The following is a 19926-nucleotide window of genomic DNA, read 5'->3' as shown; positions in this document are numbered from 1 at the left end:
ATAAAGGTATGTTACCTGCTTGACTCCCCTGTGAAGCAGAAAACAGACACTTCAGAATGATCTTAACTGAGGGGCAAGGAAGCTAGCCCGTGAATCACTAGTACTTATTGGTCATTGGTGATGTCTGCTCCTAAACTTCAGGGCTGCTTAGTACACAGGTAGAGCAGTCTCCCTGGGCTGAGGAAGTGGACTTGGGGACAGAGAGGCAGGTGCTGACCGTTGGAAGCCTGACAATAAAGCCTGAGGGACATGTGCAGGAACCAGGCAGTGCGGCCTCTGCTCTCTGACAGTCCTGAATGCATTTTGCTTGTGACGGTTCTCAAGTTGGTCTTCATCTTCAAGAATAAGCCTCGTTGAGCCCTGGCTGGTAGTAGGACTCAGTTGGTTGGACTGCCGTCCCACACAACAAAATGTTGCAGGTCCGGTTTCTGGTCAGGGCACATACCTAGGTTGTGGGTTTGATCCCCAATTGGGGCATATATGGAAGGCAAGCGCCTGATATTTCTCCCACCACCCGCCCCTTTCTTTCTTTCTAAGATCAATGAACGTATGCTTGCATGAATTAAAAAAAAAAAAAAAAAAGGAAAAGGATGAGTCTAGTTGTGGCCAGGGGAGAAACAACTGAGGTATGCACTGAGAAACAAGAGGAAATCATTCTGAGATTAAACATTTGGGTGTGGGCTACACACACAGGAGTGAAACTGAGAGGTGAAAGTAGCTTATGCAGGCACTTACTGCAGTAGGAAGAGTCCTGTGAAAGACAACATGGGCCGTTTCCTCCATTCACTCATTGGGACCGTAAGACTCCTGAGCTGGAGAATAATAGCAGAGTGGAAAGTTTTCAGGTGGCAGTTACCTTGGTCCTGTGCCAGGTGTATTACTCACTGCTCACCAAGCTCCAGATGGTATTTACCACCCAACAAAACGGGAAAGAAAAGAGAAACGTTCTCTGCTGGTTTTCACGTCACATTGTACGTACGGCATTGAAAGGTGAGCCAGCGTGATGGGGCAGAAGGAGAAAACTTCCCATGGTTCTTTTTTACTGTTATCTCAGGACACCCATGATGTCTACCACTTTATGGAATGTAAGAATCCGAGGCGGTTCGACTCCTTAACTATATTTCATTTATTAACCTCAAAGCTGAGGAAATAACATTTAATCGGCTCACTTCCTGGAGCGCTCATTTCTTGTCCTGGACTCAGATGGCTGCCGTGTGAGCAGGGACAGCTTTTCTCTCCCCCCCACAGAGAGCTGCAGAGCCATTTAGGTTCTCAACATGTTGCAGTGAAGACCAGCACAAGGCATGTCCTGACCCTGAATGTCCTCGATTGTTTTTCTTAGGAAAAATCCCCCTAAAAATTGATCTGGGAAAATACCAGCCAGGGTCATATTATCAGAGAGGAAGATGTTGAACTACTTCATTTACTTAACAAGGCTTTATTATGTGTTTTAGGTACAAGGTGCAAAGCGCATAGAGGGAGGCAGCCATGAGTAGGCTGGGTTCCTAGGCCTACGGAACTTCCTGGGATTCAACACAGAAGGCAGGAGAGCAATGGATTATAATCTAGTGAAATGAAACAGTGCTCTGATGTATGAGAACAGTAAGGGTGCTGGGAGCTCTTCTTTCATGAAACCTCACAGCTCTTATATTTCATGCCCCATTATGTAGCAGTTTCTAAAAATTCTGCCCTCCCTGGTTTCCTAGGGCTCTCCTAACTCAGATGATAGCCTTCTCAAATTCAGGAAGGCGATCTTAACAACTGTGTTTCCTGAACTTTAGTTGTGTGCCAGTGCCCAGGACTCTGCATGTCCAGCCACCTTCTCTGACCAGCTCTTGTATCCCCTATAGCAGTTCTCACACTGCTCAGCAAACGCAGATTCATGATTGCAACATTGCGTTTGAAACCTTCAATCACTTTTATTACACCTGACAAGCAAGGTAGGGATTCCTAAAATATGGTAGACACATCATGCACTCAAAAAGTCGTCGGGCAAATGGAACATGTTAGGATACCATCTCCCCGACCTCTACCAGCCCATGATGCTATTCTGTATGTGCAGCCCCGAAGACTACACAGAAGCACATATCCTGTGCTTTTTAAAGGGGATGAAACATGAGACTTCATACTTTACCTTCCAGGTCTAGTCCCGGAATCGCTCACATAACATTTTCTCTGTGTTATTATATTTACTTTGCAGAGTAAGTTCTTTTGTAAGGCAGGGTGTGGAACTGAGTGGTGATCCTAAGCTCCAGAGCAACTTTCAAGCCTCAGTGCTATGTAGCAATTTTAGAACAATGAGTGGTAAGAGCCTGCTGCTAATTGAGACCTGCCAAAGACGCTCACTTGATGCAGGCTTCAGCCTGCTCCGTTTGGTACTTCTGGTCTCTATCTACCAGGTGCGTATTAAAATGAAATGGACACACCTCAGTCCTTGCTCTCCCAAGCCTTTCTTGTCCCGGTGTGAGGCCCCCTACTTATCCAGCATCGCCCTCACCCCAAATATCCCCAAACTGCCCTCCGCTTCCTCTCCTTTGACCCTTACTGCTCCCCCTTCCAAACCTCCAGGTTCTGAAACTTCTCATTTTCCTTGCAACTTGAGTGGTTTATATCACGCAGGTCTAATCAAGTCACTTGATCTTAAATCCCTCTCAATGGCAGCTCATTGTTTTTAGAAACCGTTGGAACTCCCTAACGTCATGGAAAAAGCCCCCACTCCCCACTTGCCAGGCCTGAAATGTGTGTTCCCACTCTATCCAGGCCCTTTACGCCATGGAGTGCCCCATGCTCTCTACTTCCAGCTCTCCAAGTGCTGTTCCCTTGGACCAAAATCTACCTTTAGTTTTATCCCTCCTATACATTGGCAAGTTACACTTAGAAGCCTCTGTGTTTGGGACTCCTTCCTTGACACCAGGACTGAAGCCCCTGGGCTCTGCCTGTTCACATTGACTTCCTTCAACATTGCAGGGTAATTTCCCTTTTTTTTCTGATCTGCCCTCCAGGCACTGCCTGTCTTTGTTCATGTAGTAGGCTCAGGGCCTGGCATACAGCAGGTTCTCAATAAGGCCAGCTTCATGAGCACTTGGCAGCGAGCTGTGCATTTGGGATTTACTGCTTGTCAGTTGCTGTCTTGAACGTCTTAATCATTTGTCTTTGGGTGAAGGTTTTGGGAGTGAAGTTCAGTGAAACAATAGAGCATAAAGCAGGGGCTTGGAGCCTCACTTCCCTGGATACTCCCTGACCTCCACCCCATGACCACTGCTGCCCTTCCTCCCCCATTTCTCATCATCATCACCACCACCCCCACCCCTCTTGGAGCTGCAGCAGGAGTGGGTGAGTCTGGCTCTCCTGCTCTCCGTAGAGGTCTACACAGTCTTTGGTACCTCTGAGTGTATGGACTCTCTCTTCCAGTAGCCACACGCCTAAGGGAGCACCATGCTGGGTGGCAGATAACACAGTGATAGATTGAGGAGATCGCAGAAGAAAGGAAAACACCCTTTTCCTACTTTTTGAACAAAGGGCCCTGCATTTTCATTTTGCACCGGGCCTGCTAATTATGTAGCTACCCCTGGCTCTCAAGAAATATTTGTTAAATGGATGAATCAAAGAAATTTGATCCATCAAATGTATGTTTCTTCAAAGTACTCACCTAGAGAGTATTGTCATTTTCTAACATATTCTTGGAACTTTGTATTGACAAAAATCACTCATTTGTTCAACAAATATTTTTTGAACACTTTCTGCATGCCAGGTTCTTCTGGTGTGGATCAGGGGGCTATTCGGATAAGGCTGTGGAGAGTATCCTTAGAATTGCTTTGGGGTAGATTTACATTCTTAAAGAAGCCAAAAATCTCTGTGGGCCACATCTGGTGAATAAAGTGGACCATAAAACAAAATAATTGTGATAATACCACTTAGGACTAAAATACACTTTATAATGATGGAGCCAGAAACTAAAAACATTGGGTTCCTTAAGTTAGTAAACTGGCTGTGAAGATAATTTCCAAATGTAAGTTTCAAAAACATTTTGAATCACTTTTAATAAGTGAAGAATATCCCAAGGAGTTGCAGTTAAATGTAGAAGCTCTATAGCAAATACATTTCACTAAGGAAGTATTTTTTTGTCATTTCAATTTCCTTTTTTTGTTTCACTTAAGCATTATTTTTTTCATCACAAACTTCATACCAAGAGGAATCTGCAGCCGATCAGAACACGGATATTAGTAATAACCTGCTTCCACGACCACATTGTTTTTCTGATCCCCACCATGACTTATCTGCTGCTCAGTTAGAGCTTCTGAATTACAATTTTGCTCATCATGTTTGGGGCACTGTGATAGCCTATTTGTTTTTTAATCGCTCCATTACTGATACTTCCGTAGTTATTTGTGTACAATATCTTTCTCATCTAGGCTGGCCCTGGTTAGCTGCATCATCTTCACATCTTTGTGCCTTAGTTTTCTCACACCACTAGAATAAGGACTAAGTGAAGTAACATATCCAAAGACCTTAGATGACTACCCAGCACATGGTAAATGGCACTGAATTTTGTTACTGTAATTATTATTATCTGGCCCTGTGCATCTAAGTCAGGGGTGGTCAGGCAAACTTTTTCTCTCCTGGGCCTGACAGTGGCTATTTAAGGCTTTGCGGGTCAGAAGACCTCTGATACAATTATTGAAGACTGTTGTCGTAATGCCAAAATCAGCCTCAGACCATTTGTAAATGAATGGGCATGACTGCTTTCAGTAAAACTTCATCAACAAAAACAGGTGGCTGGTCAGCTGTGGCTCATGGGCAGTACGTTGGCTGGCCCCTACCTATGCCTTTCTATGGGGTTACATGGGAATGGCTGGAGAAGGCTTAGCCAGGACTCAGTTAAGAGTCGGGAGCAACAGGGACCTCAGTTTATCCGAAGGGCAGGTCGAAGCAGTAACAGGCTTCTGTAGTCAGGATAGCCCAAAGTGAGGGCTGAGGTGACCTCCCCTTGGAAAGTGCGGCTGGGCTGGGGGAGGCAGCAGAGTAGACGGGGTACACCGAGAACAGTCCACGTATTCCACTCTGCAGAATCAGTTTTGCCCTGACAAATTGATCCAGGAGCATTTTATAAACACCTGCTCAGTGTCTAGGTGTGCAAAGGTTTACTGCACTTCCCCAGTAGGCCTACTGTGTGGTCTACGTACCTACTACACGAGTACCTTATTTCAGCCAGTTAATATTCAGTAGCCATCTCTAATTTAATCTTCCAAAAACTAGAGAAAAGTTTATTCGAGGGGTGGGGTTGCAGAACCCAGATTTCTATAATATTTTTTGCCTTTATAGTTCTTTTATGGGTCTAAATATTCAGGAAAGTGGAGCCCTATTCAGTCATACTGGCCCTTCACTTGCTTGGCAATGAATTTCCCCCAGATTGACCTCAAAGGAGCCAGGAAGTTGGTTTTTATTTTCTTCTCCTTTTTTTTTTTTTTAGTTCCATATCAGGTCAGCATGCAATATGCTTGCCTGAGTAATAGATATTATCTAGCTAGATTAGTAGATATGGACAGGATGTTTCCTTTCTGTGTGAATTTGATGTCTTAACGTGCCTGGCAGTCAGCGTGTCCTCTTTTGCAACACTCCCCCAGGTTCACATGAGCACTCTCTTTAACGTAACAGAAGGGCCCTGCCAAAATACACTCACACAGTGCTTTCCAAATGTGGGGCTTTTCCTAAAATCCCAAGGATGGTCCAGACGTGAACCGGGCACTTATTAGACAGAACAAAACAAATTTCGATTCCCTGATTGAGTCAAGGAATATTTACTCAGTTTCTAATCATATGCATCCAACACTGTAGTGGTGCTCAGGAGAGAAATGAAAGAACACCGTCTCTGCTCTCATGGAACGTACTGTTTGGTGGCAGAGGCAGACATGATGACAAGGCATCATCAAACAGGCAAGGACAGCATGTCAGTAGAACCAGCAAGAAGTGCTGGAAAGGAAATGAAAGTTAATAACAATGTTTCTCAAACTTTATGGTCCTTAGAGTAAATCTAGGGTCCTTATTAACATTGTGGATTCCCTGGCCCCATTTCGCTGAAGCATAATCAGTAGGGAAATCTGTATATTTCAAGAGTAACCCGGATGATTCTTAGGAACAAGCCAATTTGGGAAACTCTGGTAAAATAGAACTTCACACAAAGACCAAAAGTGTAGCTTCCAACCCAGCAGTATTCTTAGAGGGTTTTCTTTGAAAGGAGTGTATTTGGCAGGTCTTTGAAGATCTCTTGTAATAACCGGTGGAAAACTTCCGATTCGACTTTGTGTTTGCTGATGCTGGTGACCTATGGACTCCAACGCCACCTTTCTGGAACTCTCGTTAGGTTTCTAGGCAATGGGCTGAGTTGCCAGCGGGGTTCAATTTCCTAGACATGAGACGTTCAGAAACTCTTGCAGTGTGCTTTCTCTTTGTAAAAAAAATTATATTTTAACATCTATATAAAGTATATAAAACTCTATTAAAAACATAATATGTATTTTTCTAGTCCAGAAAAGATACCATTGAGAATATTTATCAACAACTTAACATTCCTCTCCTTTCAGACCCCCACAGCCTACTGGGCAGACATCACTGCAGACTTTGGTTTAACGCATTCAGTTTTTGACTCAGCCTCACGGAGACAAGTGGCATCTCTTTACGACTTGTGAATATCCTTTTACTGTCATTACACTGTTCAGGGTGAGTTACTATTCATGGGTTTGGCTTTTTTAAAGTCTCGTTTAACTTTGAAATATCACTAATGTAAAACAGTGCAAAATTTTCCATTTGTATTTTAGACTATTTTACCTTCAAAATGGTGGTTATAGCTTTGTTCTAGATACAAAAATAATTTATTCATTGTAGATGTGTGTGACAAGTATAAAGAATGAAATATAGCAATAAACTGTAATCCTACCACCCAGAAAAAAAACTGTTAGCATTTTAGTCTATTTCCTTTTAATCATTTAATTGTTCATTTTTAATATATTTCTTTCCACTGATCTGTAGATAGATAGTCCTAGTCATAAAATGATTGGGTTGAACACCACGTTCTTTTCTGAAACTGTTAATACATATCACCAAATTGCTTTGTAGCAAGATTGTACCAATTTAAGCTCAGAGAGTGTCTTTAGTGGGAGAGGCTAAAAATGATCATTGACAAGATGCATCCACGGGGACCAATAATCACTAGAAAATGGGCATGATGTATAGATGCTCCAATTAGCCTCCTTGTGGTCCCAGACTTGTATTCCTAACTCTGACAATGTGTTTTCAAAACTGAATATCATAGGTAGGACATTGAAAAAGCCATATCAACCTATCCTTGCTGTGGCATCAAAGTCTTTAAGATCCCGTGTTACTGATGGCGAATAGTCATGGCTTTTATGTGCAAAGAGCAGCTTATGACTGGAACCATGGTCTGTGTCTCCACTCATAGTATAAGCACTATTGTTAATTGGCATTTAAAGGGGAGCTATACCTAGTGAGTCATTGGCAAATAATAATACTAGTATTCTCAATCACAGGGGATATATTCTCAGTTCTCAAATGGAAACATTTCCAAATTCATAGTCTTTATTCTGGTTGATTGTGTTCAAGGAAAGAGGAAATCCTGGTGCTCAAAAAATATCTGTTTCCTTTTTCCTTCCCCACTTTCAACTTCAATTGAGCATAATGTCTCAGGGACCTCAGCTATGAAAGATAAGTAAAAGAGAAGATTACCACTTCTCAGCCCTTCTTAGTTGACCCCAAGTTACAAGGACACACTTATTACATATAGGTGGAGTTGTCACATGAACCAGTGTGCACTGTGACATGGGATGAACTTATTATTCCCACCAAATGATTCTGTGTGTGTGTGTGTGTGTGTGTGTGTCTGAGAGAGAGAGAGAGAGAGAGAGAGAGAGAGAGAGAGATAGAGAAAGAGAGAGAGAAAAGTAGGAGTACTGTCTCACATACAGGTACAGGTTGTATGTCCCATGTCTATGGCTTCTGGCCTCAGGCACTGAAGATTACAGAAGTTTCCAGGAGGCATAAAGAGCTTTTGCAAGCACCCCAAGGACTGGTTTTCACTTGATCTGATTTCTTTCCACTCTCTGTTGGCAACTCCTTACCAGCCTGAATTGAACAAAACCACAGAACAAGAGACACCCAGAGTGGCCCTGGATGGGAACCAAGCCCTAAGCACAGGGAGCTGTCTTTCAAAGAAGTCTTTAAGGAGAAGGACAGCATGGGTGTGAGACAGGAATAAAGGCTGTAAGACAGGTAGAAGCTGAAAGCTACTTCTAGCACAGGAGAAGAAAACTTCCACACCGTGGGAGTTCTAGCAAGTAGAATCCCTATGGCTGCTGATGGTTAAAGAAGGTACAGCATCCACTTTGCCAGGTAGTTTCTTATCCGTTACCTTATTGCACAACATATGACATCTTTGAAATAAGCAGAACAAGTATTATAGGCCTGTGGTCCTTTATGTGAAGACCATAAGGCAAGGTAGTTTAGATTTCAGAATTTAGGCAAGTGATGTGATGTATGCTATGGAATACCCACAGCAGAGTCTGACACAACATCCTGTCATCAGACACATCAGTAGTTTGGTAATGAGACATATGGGTAGTCACAATAAGGAGGTCAAGGCTACAAACAGCCTCTGTCAATTTAGGTTAAGTTTCTGCAGCCCAAAGAGTTATGAAAAACCATGAACTTTCCAGAAATTTATGGAGTTTGCCATTGTGAATAAGGGATTATGACCTCAATTATCTGCATTTTACTGATGAGGAAATAGAAGTCAATAGGTGTTAAGTGACATGTCCAGTGTCATAGAGAAACGAAGTCTCCTTTTTTCCCATCAGTTTTAGGTTCTATTAAAATGGGATAATTATGAATCTCCTGAGGTGATCTAAACCAGTCCTGTTACATAGTTTAATACTAATGCATGGTAATACTTGATTCTGAGAGTGTAATTTTATGGCAAGGAACATTTTCTTCCATCTCTGCCTCTCTAAAGTTTATTATATCTTTGTTTATGTTTCTCAAAATGGAACCTTGGGATTTTAGATTTCCCTTTTGGTTCAGATGAATTCTTACCCAAAATTCATTGTAGTTTTAGTCATAGACCCGGTGGAAGGAAACACTTTCATAAAAAGACCAAGTGTTTACTGAGATTTAACTATTTCCTGAGAAGAAAAAAAGAAAAAGATCAAGAAGGACCTTTCAATGTTTCCGTAGCCCAAGTACTAAGAACAGTCTTTGGAAAGCAATCAACACGTGAGCTACTACCCACGTGTACCTCGGTGTGACCAATATGGACCTGACTTTCAAAGAGCATTGCCTAAATGAAAGCACGTAATGATCTTTAAAATAAATTTGCCAGCACATCTTGAAGTGTACGTGCATGCCGTGTACGTACTACTCACGTGCCACCTGTTAACACAATAGTAGAGTACAGTCTTCCAGCCACTGTTTGAGAAGGCTGTGTCGGTGGTGACCAACAACTCTGAACCGACTTGGAAAAAATCAGCATTGTTAAAGAAACCATAAGCTGAGTGTTAACCAGTCTGCATTCAGTTCCAGGACCCTTCCTAACTTGCTGTGTTATTTGACCGTGATAGTGCTCATGGTCTTTAATTTCAGTAATTGGTAGTTCCTTCTGATTATATGTGCATAAAAGAATTCAGAAATAGGCATGCAAATAGTTTTGTATATAGAAGCAAGAAACCAAAATTATTGATAAGGGTCCACTGAAGCTCTAAAAATAGTATTTTATTAAGGATGCTGTGATATATTATTTAGCACAATAGATAACTACTGTGTAATCATAAATAAGGTTGATGAAAAAACAATCCAGTAATCCCAGATTGTAAAATATAAGTGCGTGTGTGTGTGTGTGTGGTTATTAATACAGTATGTTTCTTTTTGTTTATGTCAGGCTTATTGAGGTATTCACTCATAAAATTCATACTTTTATTGTGCAGTACTATGACTTTTGACAAATGCATACATACAGTTGTATAACCTCCATTATGATCGAGAGTTAGAAAAGTTCATCCTGGCTGGTGTGGCTCAGTGGACTGAATACCGGCCCATGGACCCAGAGCTTGCAGGTTCAATTCCAGTCAGGGCATATACCTGGGTTGCAGGCTGGGTCCCCGCTTGGAGGCATGTGAAAGGCAACTGATCAATGTTTCCCTCTCTTTCTCCCTCCTTTCCCCTATTTCTAAAAACGAATACATAAAATCTTTTTAAAAAGAGTTAGAAAAGTTCCCTCACACCCAGAACTGCACTCATGCCCCTTTCATATTCAACACCTACCGTATCTTTAAGACTGTAGGATGCACCTGACCATAAGACACACCTAGGTTTTAGAAGAAAATAGGAAAAAAATGGAAGCAAAAAATGTGGTAAAATATTTAATAACCTGTGACCCTGCTTTACCGCCCCCCCCACAGTGAACCAGGAAAGCTACATCTGGAGTAAGACCCACCCTCTTCCCCCCAAATTTGGGGGGTGCGTCTTATAGTCCAAAATATGGGCAATCCACATTCTAAACCCTGGCAAACTTTGATTTGCTTTGTCTCATGATTTTCTCAAGAATGGCACATAATTGGAGTCAGACAGGATGTAGCTTTTTTTGAGGCTGGCTTCTTTTACGTGAGTAAAATTTATTTTTGGATTTATTGATATCATTGTATGTGTCAGTAGTTTTTTCCTTTTTGTTGTGAATTGCTATTCCATGATATGGGTGTACCAAAATTTGTCTGTTCACTCTAATTTATCTGTATTTCTCCTTAAAGGACATTACCATTGTTTCTAGTTTAGCCATACGGATGAAGTTACTATAAACACTTTTGTATAGGTCATTTTTATTTTCTGTGAGCATAGCATCATTTGTCTTGGGTACTACTCAGGAGTGCAATTATAGTTCTTTCTTTAATATCACTCATTAATTTATCAAATTTAATGATATATCTATACATATAAAGTGATGGAGAAAGACTGATGCAGCCATCTGTGAAACCAAAACAAAGTAGTTGGCCTAAATTATAATGGTATTTTCAAGTGAAGGTGATACTTTATATTATTGGAATAATAAAAACGATTTTATGTATGTGTGATTACTGCCAGATATTTTTTCTGTTGCAGATGTTTTAGTGAATATATCTAAATACATACTCTACACACCCGTTTTTATCTGTGAAAGTAGGTTAAAATATTTTTCATTTTTCTCTGTACCACCAACTGAAGCTTTATTCTCTGGCTTCTTTTTAAAATTAAGACCTTATTTTTTTTAAGAGCAGTTTTAGATTACAGCAAAATTGAGGGGAAAGTGCCCATACACACACATACCCTCCCCCGTGATCAATATCCCCTACCAGAGCGGAACACCATTACAATGGATGAACCTGCAGTGACATAGTATAATTACCCATGGTCCATAGTTTACTTTACGGTCACTCTTGGTATTGTACATACTATGGGTTTAGATGAAGGTAGAATATGGTACAGCATTATGGTACATGGAGTATTTTCCGTGCCTTAAAATTCCTTTGTATTCTGCCTATGTATCCCCTCTTCCCACCCAATCCCTGGCAACCACTGATCTTTTACTGTTTTCATGGTTTTGCTTTTTCTAGGATGTCATGTAGTTGTAATCATACAGTATGTTGCCTTTTCATGTTGGCCTCTTTCATGTAGTAATGTAGATTTAAGGTTTTTCCATGTCTTTTCATGGCTTGATAGCTCATTTCTTTCTGGTGCTGAATAATATTCCACTGTCCAGATGTATCACAGTTCCCTTGATCCCTTCTAAAAGATGTCTTGGTTATTTCCAAGTTTTGGCAATTATAAAGCTGCTATAAACCTCCACGTGCAGGTTTGCGTGTGGGCATAAGTTATTGGCTCTTTGGGTAAGTACCTAGGAGCATAATTGATGCATTCTATGGTAAGACTATGGTTTATTTTTGTAAGAAATGGACAAACTGTATTTTAGAAAAATAGTTTTATTTATTTATTTATTATTGATTTCTAGAGAGAGAGAGAAACACCAGCTTATTGTTGTACCCATTTATGTGTTCATTGGTTGCCTCTTGTATGTGCCCTGACTGGAGATTGAACCTGCACCCTTGGTACATCAGGACGATGCTCTAACCAACTGAGCTACTTGGAGAGCACCCAAAATGTATTTTATTTATTTATTTTTATTCTTGCATTATTATTATTAATTATTGTATTATTTTCCATACAAACAACTTTTGCCCCACCTGTATATTTTTCTACATTTTTGGGTTTTATTTTTAGATTTTATTTATGTATTTTTAAAAAAATGTATTTTATCGATTTTGCTATTACAGTTGTCCCATTTTCTCCCCTTTATTCCCCTCCACCCTGCACACTGCCTCCCATTCACATTCTCCCCCTTTAGTTCATGTTCATGGGTCATACGTATAAGTTCTTTGGCTTCTACATTTCCTACACTATTCTTAACCTCCTCCTGTTCATTTTCTACCTACCATTTATGTTTCTTATTTACCTTTTCACCCTCTCTCTCCCTCCCACTTCCCCGCTGCTAACTCTCCATGTGATCTCCATTTCTGTGGTTCTGTTCCTGTTCAAGTTGTTTGCTTAGTTTGTTTTCATTTTTGTTTAGGTTTGGTTGTTAATAGTTGTGAGTTTGTTATTGTTTTACTGTTCATATTCTTGATCTTCTTTTTCTTAGATAAATCCCTTTACCATTTCATATAATAAGGGCTTGGGGATGATGAATGAACTCCTTGAATTTTATCTTATCTGGGAAGCACTTTATCTGCCCTTCCATTCTAAATGAAAGCTTTGCTGGATAGAGTAATCTTGGTTGTAGGTCTTTGGATTTCATGAGTTGGAATACTTCTTTCCAGCCCCTTCTTGCCTGTAAGGTCTCTTTTGAGAAATCAGCTGACAGTTTTATGGGAACTCCTTTGTAGGTTACTGTCTTTTTTTCTCTTGCTGCTTTTAAGATTCTCTCCTTATCTTTCATCTTGGCTAATGTGATTATGATGTGCCTTGGTGTGTTCCTCTTTGGGTCCAAATTCTTTGGGACTTTCTGAGCTTCTTGGACTTCCTGGAAGTCTATTTCAGTCAATTTGCCAGATTGGGGAAGTTCTCCTTTATTATTTGTTCAAATAACTTTTCCACTTTCTCTTTTCCTCTGGTACCCCTATAATTTGGATGATGGAATGTTTATAGATGTTCTGGAGGTTCCTAAGCCTCTCCTCATTTTGTAAAATTTTTGTTTCTTCATTCTTTTCTGGTTGAATGTTTCTTTCTTCCTTCGTGTCCACACCGTTGATTTGAGTCCCAGTTTCCTTTTCATCACTGTTGGTTCCCTCTACATTTACTTTTATTACACTTAGCATACCCTTCATTTTTTTTTTCATTTTATTTGTGACCATATTCAACCAATTCTGTAAGCATCCCGATTACCAGTGTTTTGAATTGTGCACCTGATAGGTTGGCTACCTCTTTGTTGCTTAGTTGTATTTTTTCCTGGAGCTTTGATCTGTTCTTTCATTTGGGCCATTTTTTTTTTTTTGTCTTGGCATGCCGGTTATGTAGTAAGGGGCAGAGCCTTAGGTGTTCACCGGGGTGGGGCAACCCACATTGCTGCGTTGTGATGCTCTAAGTGGGGCAGAGGTCTGAGAAGGAACAGTGCCGCTTGCTCCCCTCTCTGCCGGATTTCCGTCACTTCCCCTGTTACCCACACTCAAATTGGGCCCTTCTGGTGCTGATTCCTGTGTGGGTGGGCTTGTGTACATTCTAACATTGTGTGGGAGTCTCCAGCAAAGTCTCATGTGAGGCTAGGAGTTTCTCCAGCTGCTGCCTCAACCCCCACAGGTGGTTTCAATCAGAGGTTTGAGGCTTTATTTCCCCTCCATGGAGCTCTGGGTTGGGTGGTCTGTTTCACTCCCAAGTTGTTCCTTCAGGTTTATCTGCACCCTAGTGTGACACTGCCCCTTCCACAGTCAGCCACCTTGCTGTGAGTGCCTGTCTCCTTCCCTCCTACCAGTCTGGATGAGTGTGTCTTCCTTAACTCCTTGGTTGTTGGACTTCCATACAGTTCAATTTTCTGTCAGTTCTGGTTGTTTCTTGTTTTTAAATTGTTGTCCTTCTTTTGGTTGTGTAAGGAGGCACAGCGTGTCTACCTATGCCTCCAGCTTGACCAGACCCAAAATGCATTTTAAAGTGGCTGTACCATCTTCCATTCCCACCAGTAGGGAATGAGAGATCCTGTTGCTTCAAATACTTGCCAGTATTTGGTGTAGCCAGTGTTTCAGATTTTGGCCATTCTAACAGATGTGTAGTGGTATCTCATTGTTTTAATTTGCATTTCTCAGATAACATGTGATGTGGAACATTTTTTCATATGCTTCACTGATACTTGATGATGTCTCCTTTGGTTTAGGTCTTTGACCCATCTTTAAATTTTTTTTTTTTTTATAAAGATTTATTTATTTATCTTCAGAGGGGAAGGGAAGGAGAGAGAGAGAGAAACATCAATGTATGGTTGCCTTTCATGCATCCCCTGCTGGGAACTGGCCTGCAGGGAACTGGCCTGCAACCCCAGTATGTGCCCTGACTGGGAATCGAACTGCGATTGTCTGGTTCGCAGGCCGGCACTCAATCCACTGAGCTACACCAGCCAGGGCTAAAATTTGTTTTTTTAATTATTGAGTTTTAAGGGTTCTATATCAATTTTGGATAACAGTCCTTTATCAGATGTTTCGTTTGCAAATATTTTCTCCCTTATAATGCTTGGTAAGTCCTGAAGGGGAAGCATCCTTATGAAGGAAGAGGTACCCAGAGGAATAGTGATGATGGTACTGTTACCTTGTAGATGATCTGATTATGTACAAATAGATTTAATGTCATATTTAGCTTAATCTTAGTGATTTATAGTGACTTCTTTTGACTTCTTAGTGACCACTTTTCTCCCTCTGGATGATTCCTTGAGTAGTAATAGCCTCTCAGCATCCGGGAGGGTACTTGCCTGAGAATTTTATTGCTTCAGCAAAGACAAGTAAGTTCCTTGGATTTTGTACCTCTAGCTCAGAGCTCAGTTTCTGGTTTCACACCTATTTATCCATCTCCAGCTGGACATCAAATTTGATCTGCCCATGGACCTGGGGTCATCTCTGATTGTTCCTCTTGAGGACATCCAATTCGACCTCTCCATCTTTGATTGTCCTCTGCAGCTTCTGTATCCAAGGAGTCACTACATTCTGTCAATTTTACTCCCAAAGTATCTCTAATGTCTAACTTGTAGTTTCTATTTCCTGTGTCATTGTCTTAGTCCAGGCTTTGTAGCCCAGGGCCAGCCAATAGAAGTATCATGTGAACCACATATGTAGTTTTAAATTTTCACATTTAAAAAAAGGTACAAAAATGTTAAATTTATTTTTAATAATGTTTATTTAACCCAATGTATCTAAAATTTTATCACTTCCACATGTCAGCATAATAGGAACAAGATTACATTCATTTTGTGTGTGCCCAAACTTTTAAACTTGGAGTAATCTTAATTAAAATTAACAACATTTCAAGAATGTACTCAGTAGTCACTGCATTGAGCAGGGCAGTGCGAACACATGTCCTTGATCTTGGCATTTCTCCTTTCCACCCTGTCTTTCACATGGTTGTGTCTGTAATATAGCCACATTGCTTCCCTCCTTAAGACCCTCTGATGGTGGGTCTGGAATAGCACGTAGAAAAAAGTCCAACTTCCTTACCTTTCACTCATTCATTCAGTATTTTTTTAAGCGGCCATCCTGGGGCCAGGAACTCCAGAATGTTCCGAGTGATGAGGCAGGTATGGTCCCTGCCCCTGAGTTCTCCTTCTAATGGGAATGCAACCTCCTTAGGAACCTGGTATATCAGGCCCTTCCCGTTGTGTGAGCTTGAGTCCACCCTTCTTCCACCTCATGGTTTCCCAACCAGATAACAACAATAATAAACATATAATGGATATTTCTTTTAAGTTAGGTTGTATGCTAAACACTTTATTTAATTTTCATTTGCAAACCCATGAGGAGAGTACCATTACCCTCAATTTACAGTTTCCAAAAGGAGACTGGCCCGGTGAGGTAATTTGCCTAAAGAGCACAAAAGCACTCATCACTATGCAGTTTGCCTCCAGACTGGTGGGTGGGAAGGAATGCTTTACTGGTGGACTCCCCAGCTTCTTCAGTTCTTAGCCACCGATCTTGCAGTTACCTTTTTTCCCCTTTCACAACATGGGTAAGAGAAACTTGTTTTCTAGCATGGTCTTGCAAGCATATAGTTTTAAGTCCTTGAATCTGACTACTTAGCCCTTTCGACTCTGGCAGCAAATGTCTTGGTTCCTATTTTATTCGATCACTACTTTGGCCATATCCTTAACTGTCACCTAGAATGCTTTTAGGTCCTAAAGGATGTCTCCTCCCAAAACATTCATTTAACATTTAACTGAGAGCTCACTAGGGCTAAGCATTCTTCCAGGATTGCTAGCAAGTGACAGCAAACAAAACATAGAAATTGCTGCTTGCATGGACCTTACGTTAGTGTGTGTGTACAGACGGTAAGCATAATAAAGTGTAACATATGAAGACTATTACAAGAGTATAGATGCTGTACAGAAATATAAAGCAGAGAAACACAATAGAGGGTATTCCGTGTAAACTAATTTTATTGTAAGAGTTCAAAACTAATTCTTCAATATAAGTCATATTCACCTTAGAGAGTGATGAAATGGGCACAAGTGATTGGCACCTAAAACAAATTTAGCTATTTAAACATTTTTTTTCAGTTCCCCTTTCACCTCGTATTCTTTCCTTTTCATTCTTTTTTCCAGGTTTTCTTCCCTTTATCGTTGTTCAACTTTCTTTAGGGAAGGATTAGAAAGAGCAGTTCCACTAACTAGGATCTAAAACCAGTCATCTCTGTGAGCCTTCATCTCCTCTTCTGTAGAGAGAAGGTAATAAAACATATTTTGGAATATTGTGAGGATTAGAGGTGAAGCATGTTTGCAAAATGTCACAGTTGCTAATTGTAGGCCTCTTTAAATGGTAGCTATTATAATAGAAGCATTTTTGCTCTTACACAAGAGAATAATGTATGCCAGCCTTTAAGTAACTCTGGGACATTAGAGCAAAAGGGGTCTAGGGCTCAAAAGAGCATCCTTAACTATTTCTGACAAAGGCTTTATTAATATCCCATTGCAGATAAACAGGATATGCAATCCAGATCTGCTGTAATACAGGTTCTGCCTGAAGTACTGATTTAGCTCCTCACTCTGTTAAAAATAATACTTACAACAAGCAGGCTGTGGGTCAGGCACATTTATGGATTGAAATTCACCTAATTCTTCAATGACCCTCTTTGCAGGTACCAGCTCCTGTGTGTATTTGAGAGACACATTGTATGGAAGCCACCGTGGTGTCTGGTCAAGGGGCGAGCCCAGAGCACACCTGGTCAGGAGTACTCCTCTTTCTCAGGTCCGGAGTTGGGGTTCATGCCTACTGAACTGGATGAAAAAAACCTGCAAGAGTCCCAAAGACCCATTGGTTCTTTGTGGTTCCTGTGAGCGTCCTCAAAAAGGGTGGCATCTTTCTTCCCTCCTGCCTTTCTTTAAAGAAAGTGGTCAGGAGTCAGGGACGTGGTGACCCTCAGCCCACTTCCAAACTTCAGGGGAACTTCCGACCGGAAAAACAAGTTAGACATTTAGTTATGGTCACTTAGGATTTTATAAAGAGAGGCGGGGCCTCCAAAGGAGGTCGCTGGGGGTGTTTGTGTGTGGGGCACACTAGAACGCAACTCGAGAGCTGCCGATTGGCTGCGACAAACGCCCCTCCTGCTCCCTCGCGCCCCACCCCCCGAGTGGCCACGCAGTGGGGCCTGCGGATGCGCGGTAGAGGCTGGTGATGCCAAATTGGCAGGGGGCGTGACACGGGAGGCGGGGCAGTCGGGCGGGATCTGGCTGCGCGTCACGGCTGTGGTCCCGCCCCCCGGGCTTCTACAAGGCTCCCTCCTCCTTCACCGCCTTGTCCGGATCCTCGCTCAGTTCTCACTCCTCCTTCCACGCTGCGGCCTCGCTGCCCTGCGAGAGGCAGTCCTGCGGCCGCTGTGTGCACACGCGCGCTCTGCATCTCGCGCACCAGGCTCTCCCCACGCGTGCGCACCGGGCGCACGGACACGTTCGTTTCCCCTTGAGTCCTGGGGTCTCAGCGGTGGCAGTGGTTGAACCGCGAGGGGTAACACCGTAGCGGCCATCGAAGGCTGGCCGGCCGGCCATGGAGGCAGATGGGGCCGGCGAGCAGATGAGACCGCTACTCACCCGGGTAACGAGCAGGGTGAGGGCGCCTCGGGTGGCGGGGCTCCTTGGCCGTGGGGGGGGGGGTGGCGCGGAGCGAGGCAGACAAAGGCGGGGGCAGCCACCTCATCCCAGCCCCGGCTCCCATCCGCCGCCCCGTGGCAGGCGCTCTTCTCCATCCCCTTTGTGTGGCCGCCCAGGGCGCGGGTGCGAGGGGGCGGCCAGCGGCTTAGCTAGGGAGGCCCGGGTGGGGGTGGCCGCAGCGCGCCACTCGCATCCTCGCTACCCGTATCCTCGGCATAGCTGGGACAGGATTCCGGCCCCCCACCCCCCACCCCCGCAGGGTCCGTCCTCCCTCCCTCCCTTGATCCCCACTGTCTCTTCCTTTAACTCTGCAGCTCTGGTCCCTTAATTCCCGTGTGTGCTCCCTGGCCGAGGTCTCGGTTCCGGGTGTCTTGGCGCTGGAATTCAGATCGGCCCCTCGAAAGCCCGTCTTTCTTTTGCGTTTAAGGAGGAGCTCGACTCCACCTGTCTCTAGCTCCGGGCGGTGGTGAAGAGCTGGGGTGAATCTTTCCCCTTCTTTCCCCGTCTCTCCACCGGTCTGCGCTGTGCTTTGTTCGGTGAGTTCTGTGGCCGCGTGGACAAGCCGCCTTCCTTCTCGGCCAACGCTTCTCGCTGCCGCCGCCGACTCTGTCTGGCCCGCCTCCTCCTCTTTTGGCGAAACCCGGAGCAGTGCATTCCCGCCGCAGGCCAAGTAGAAAGGGGAAGGTGTCCGGAGTCGCCGCTTCTCCTTTCACCAGCCTGGCGAAACCGCGTTTTCCGGACCGGCTAGCTTTGGCCTTAGGGTTAGATTAGAGCCTGAGGGGACTGCGGGGGTGGGGTGGGCTTTCAAAAGTTGGTGTTCCCACTGGGGTGCTGGACCCAAGCTCAACAAGCGGACTTCCTGCTTTCATGTGGATACATGTGTCCCCACAGTGGTGCTTCTCTTCTTCCTCCGTAGTTCCTGTCGCAGGGCGCATGGAGGTGTTACAAATTTTCCGATTTCCAGTTCTTACTCTGTGACCAGTAAATAGGGAGGTTGCAGTGAGAGTTTCCCAGTCTTTCACAGCTAACAGGAAAATTGCTTTTCACGTGTTTGTATTAGAGTTTTCCCTAACAGTACCACCCCCCCATCTTTTAAAAGACTATTGTAAGGCCCTTGGCGAGTAGTCATTCATAATTTCAGTATGTTAATTTCTAAATTCTCAGAACAAGGAGAAAAACTGTATCTCCAGACAGTGAAGTCATTTAGCAGTCGTTTTTGAGATCATTCACAGTGATGGTAATGGAATACAGGGAAACTCATCCTAAGGAATCTTCTGTAATTGTATGCCCCTTGAATAAAGTGTTTTGGGCATGTGTTTTAGCACCTTCTCTAATTGTGTGTATCAGATAGTGTTGTTTGCTCCTGAATTTATTATTTGCAGGTTTTCAAGTTTGAGCTGTAAATAGCACCTGAGTTTTTATAAAGCCTTCCAAGTCATTCATTCATTCATTCATTGTAATAACATTTGCTTAGAACCTGTTCTGTAGTATCCTACAGGATAGAAACA

At 42.9% G+C, this 19926-nt stretch overlaps 1 protein-coding gene and 1 long non-coding RNA gene across 9 annotated transcripts in view; both read left to right on the top strand.

Annotated features, from left to right (window-relative positions):
- The first annotated feature begins 1204 nt into the window (after window positions 1-1204).
- On the top strand, window positions 1205-17518 carry LOC119041956 (uncharacterized). The gene is made up of 5 exons (XR_005081136.2): window positions 1205-2399; window positions 6582-6717; window positions 12044-12193; window positions 16877-16999; window positions 17410-17518. It is a non-coding gene; the product is annotated as an uncharacterized LOC119041956 (long non-coding RNA).
- A 525-nt stretch (window positions 17519-18043) lies between these two features.
- SLC4A7 (solute carrier family 4 member 7) overlaps window positions 18044-19926 on the top strand; it is a 96807-nt gene continuing 94924 nt past the window's right edge. For 2 of the 8 annotated variants that reach the window (XM_053669242.1, XM_053669240.1), the window contains exon 1: window positions 18044-18374. In XM_053669242.1, the coding sequence (XP_053525217.1) occupies window positions 18315-18374 (60 nt within the window). In that variant the 5' untranslated portion in view covers window positions 18044-18314. The remainder of the gene's footprint in view (window positions 18375-19926) is intronic. The other 6 variants (XM_053669239.1, XM_037135148.2, XM_053669244.1 and 3 more) reach the window with 4 other exon arrangements.

The sequence above is a fragment of the Artibeus jamaicensis genome, unplaced genomic scaffold (genome assembly GCF_021234435.1).
Source record: "Artibeus jamaicensis isolate MK-2021 breed Jamaican fruit bat unplaced genomic scaffold, CSHL_Jam_final contig_519, whole genome shotgun sequence".
NCBI classification, from domain to species: Eukaryota; Metazoa; Chordata; class Mammalia; order Chiroptera; family Phyllostomidae; genus Artibeus; species Artibeus jamaicensis.
The sequence above is the reverse complement of the archived record's forward strand: the minus strand, read 5'-3'. Positions and strand labels throughout refer to the sequence as shown.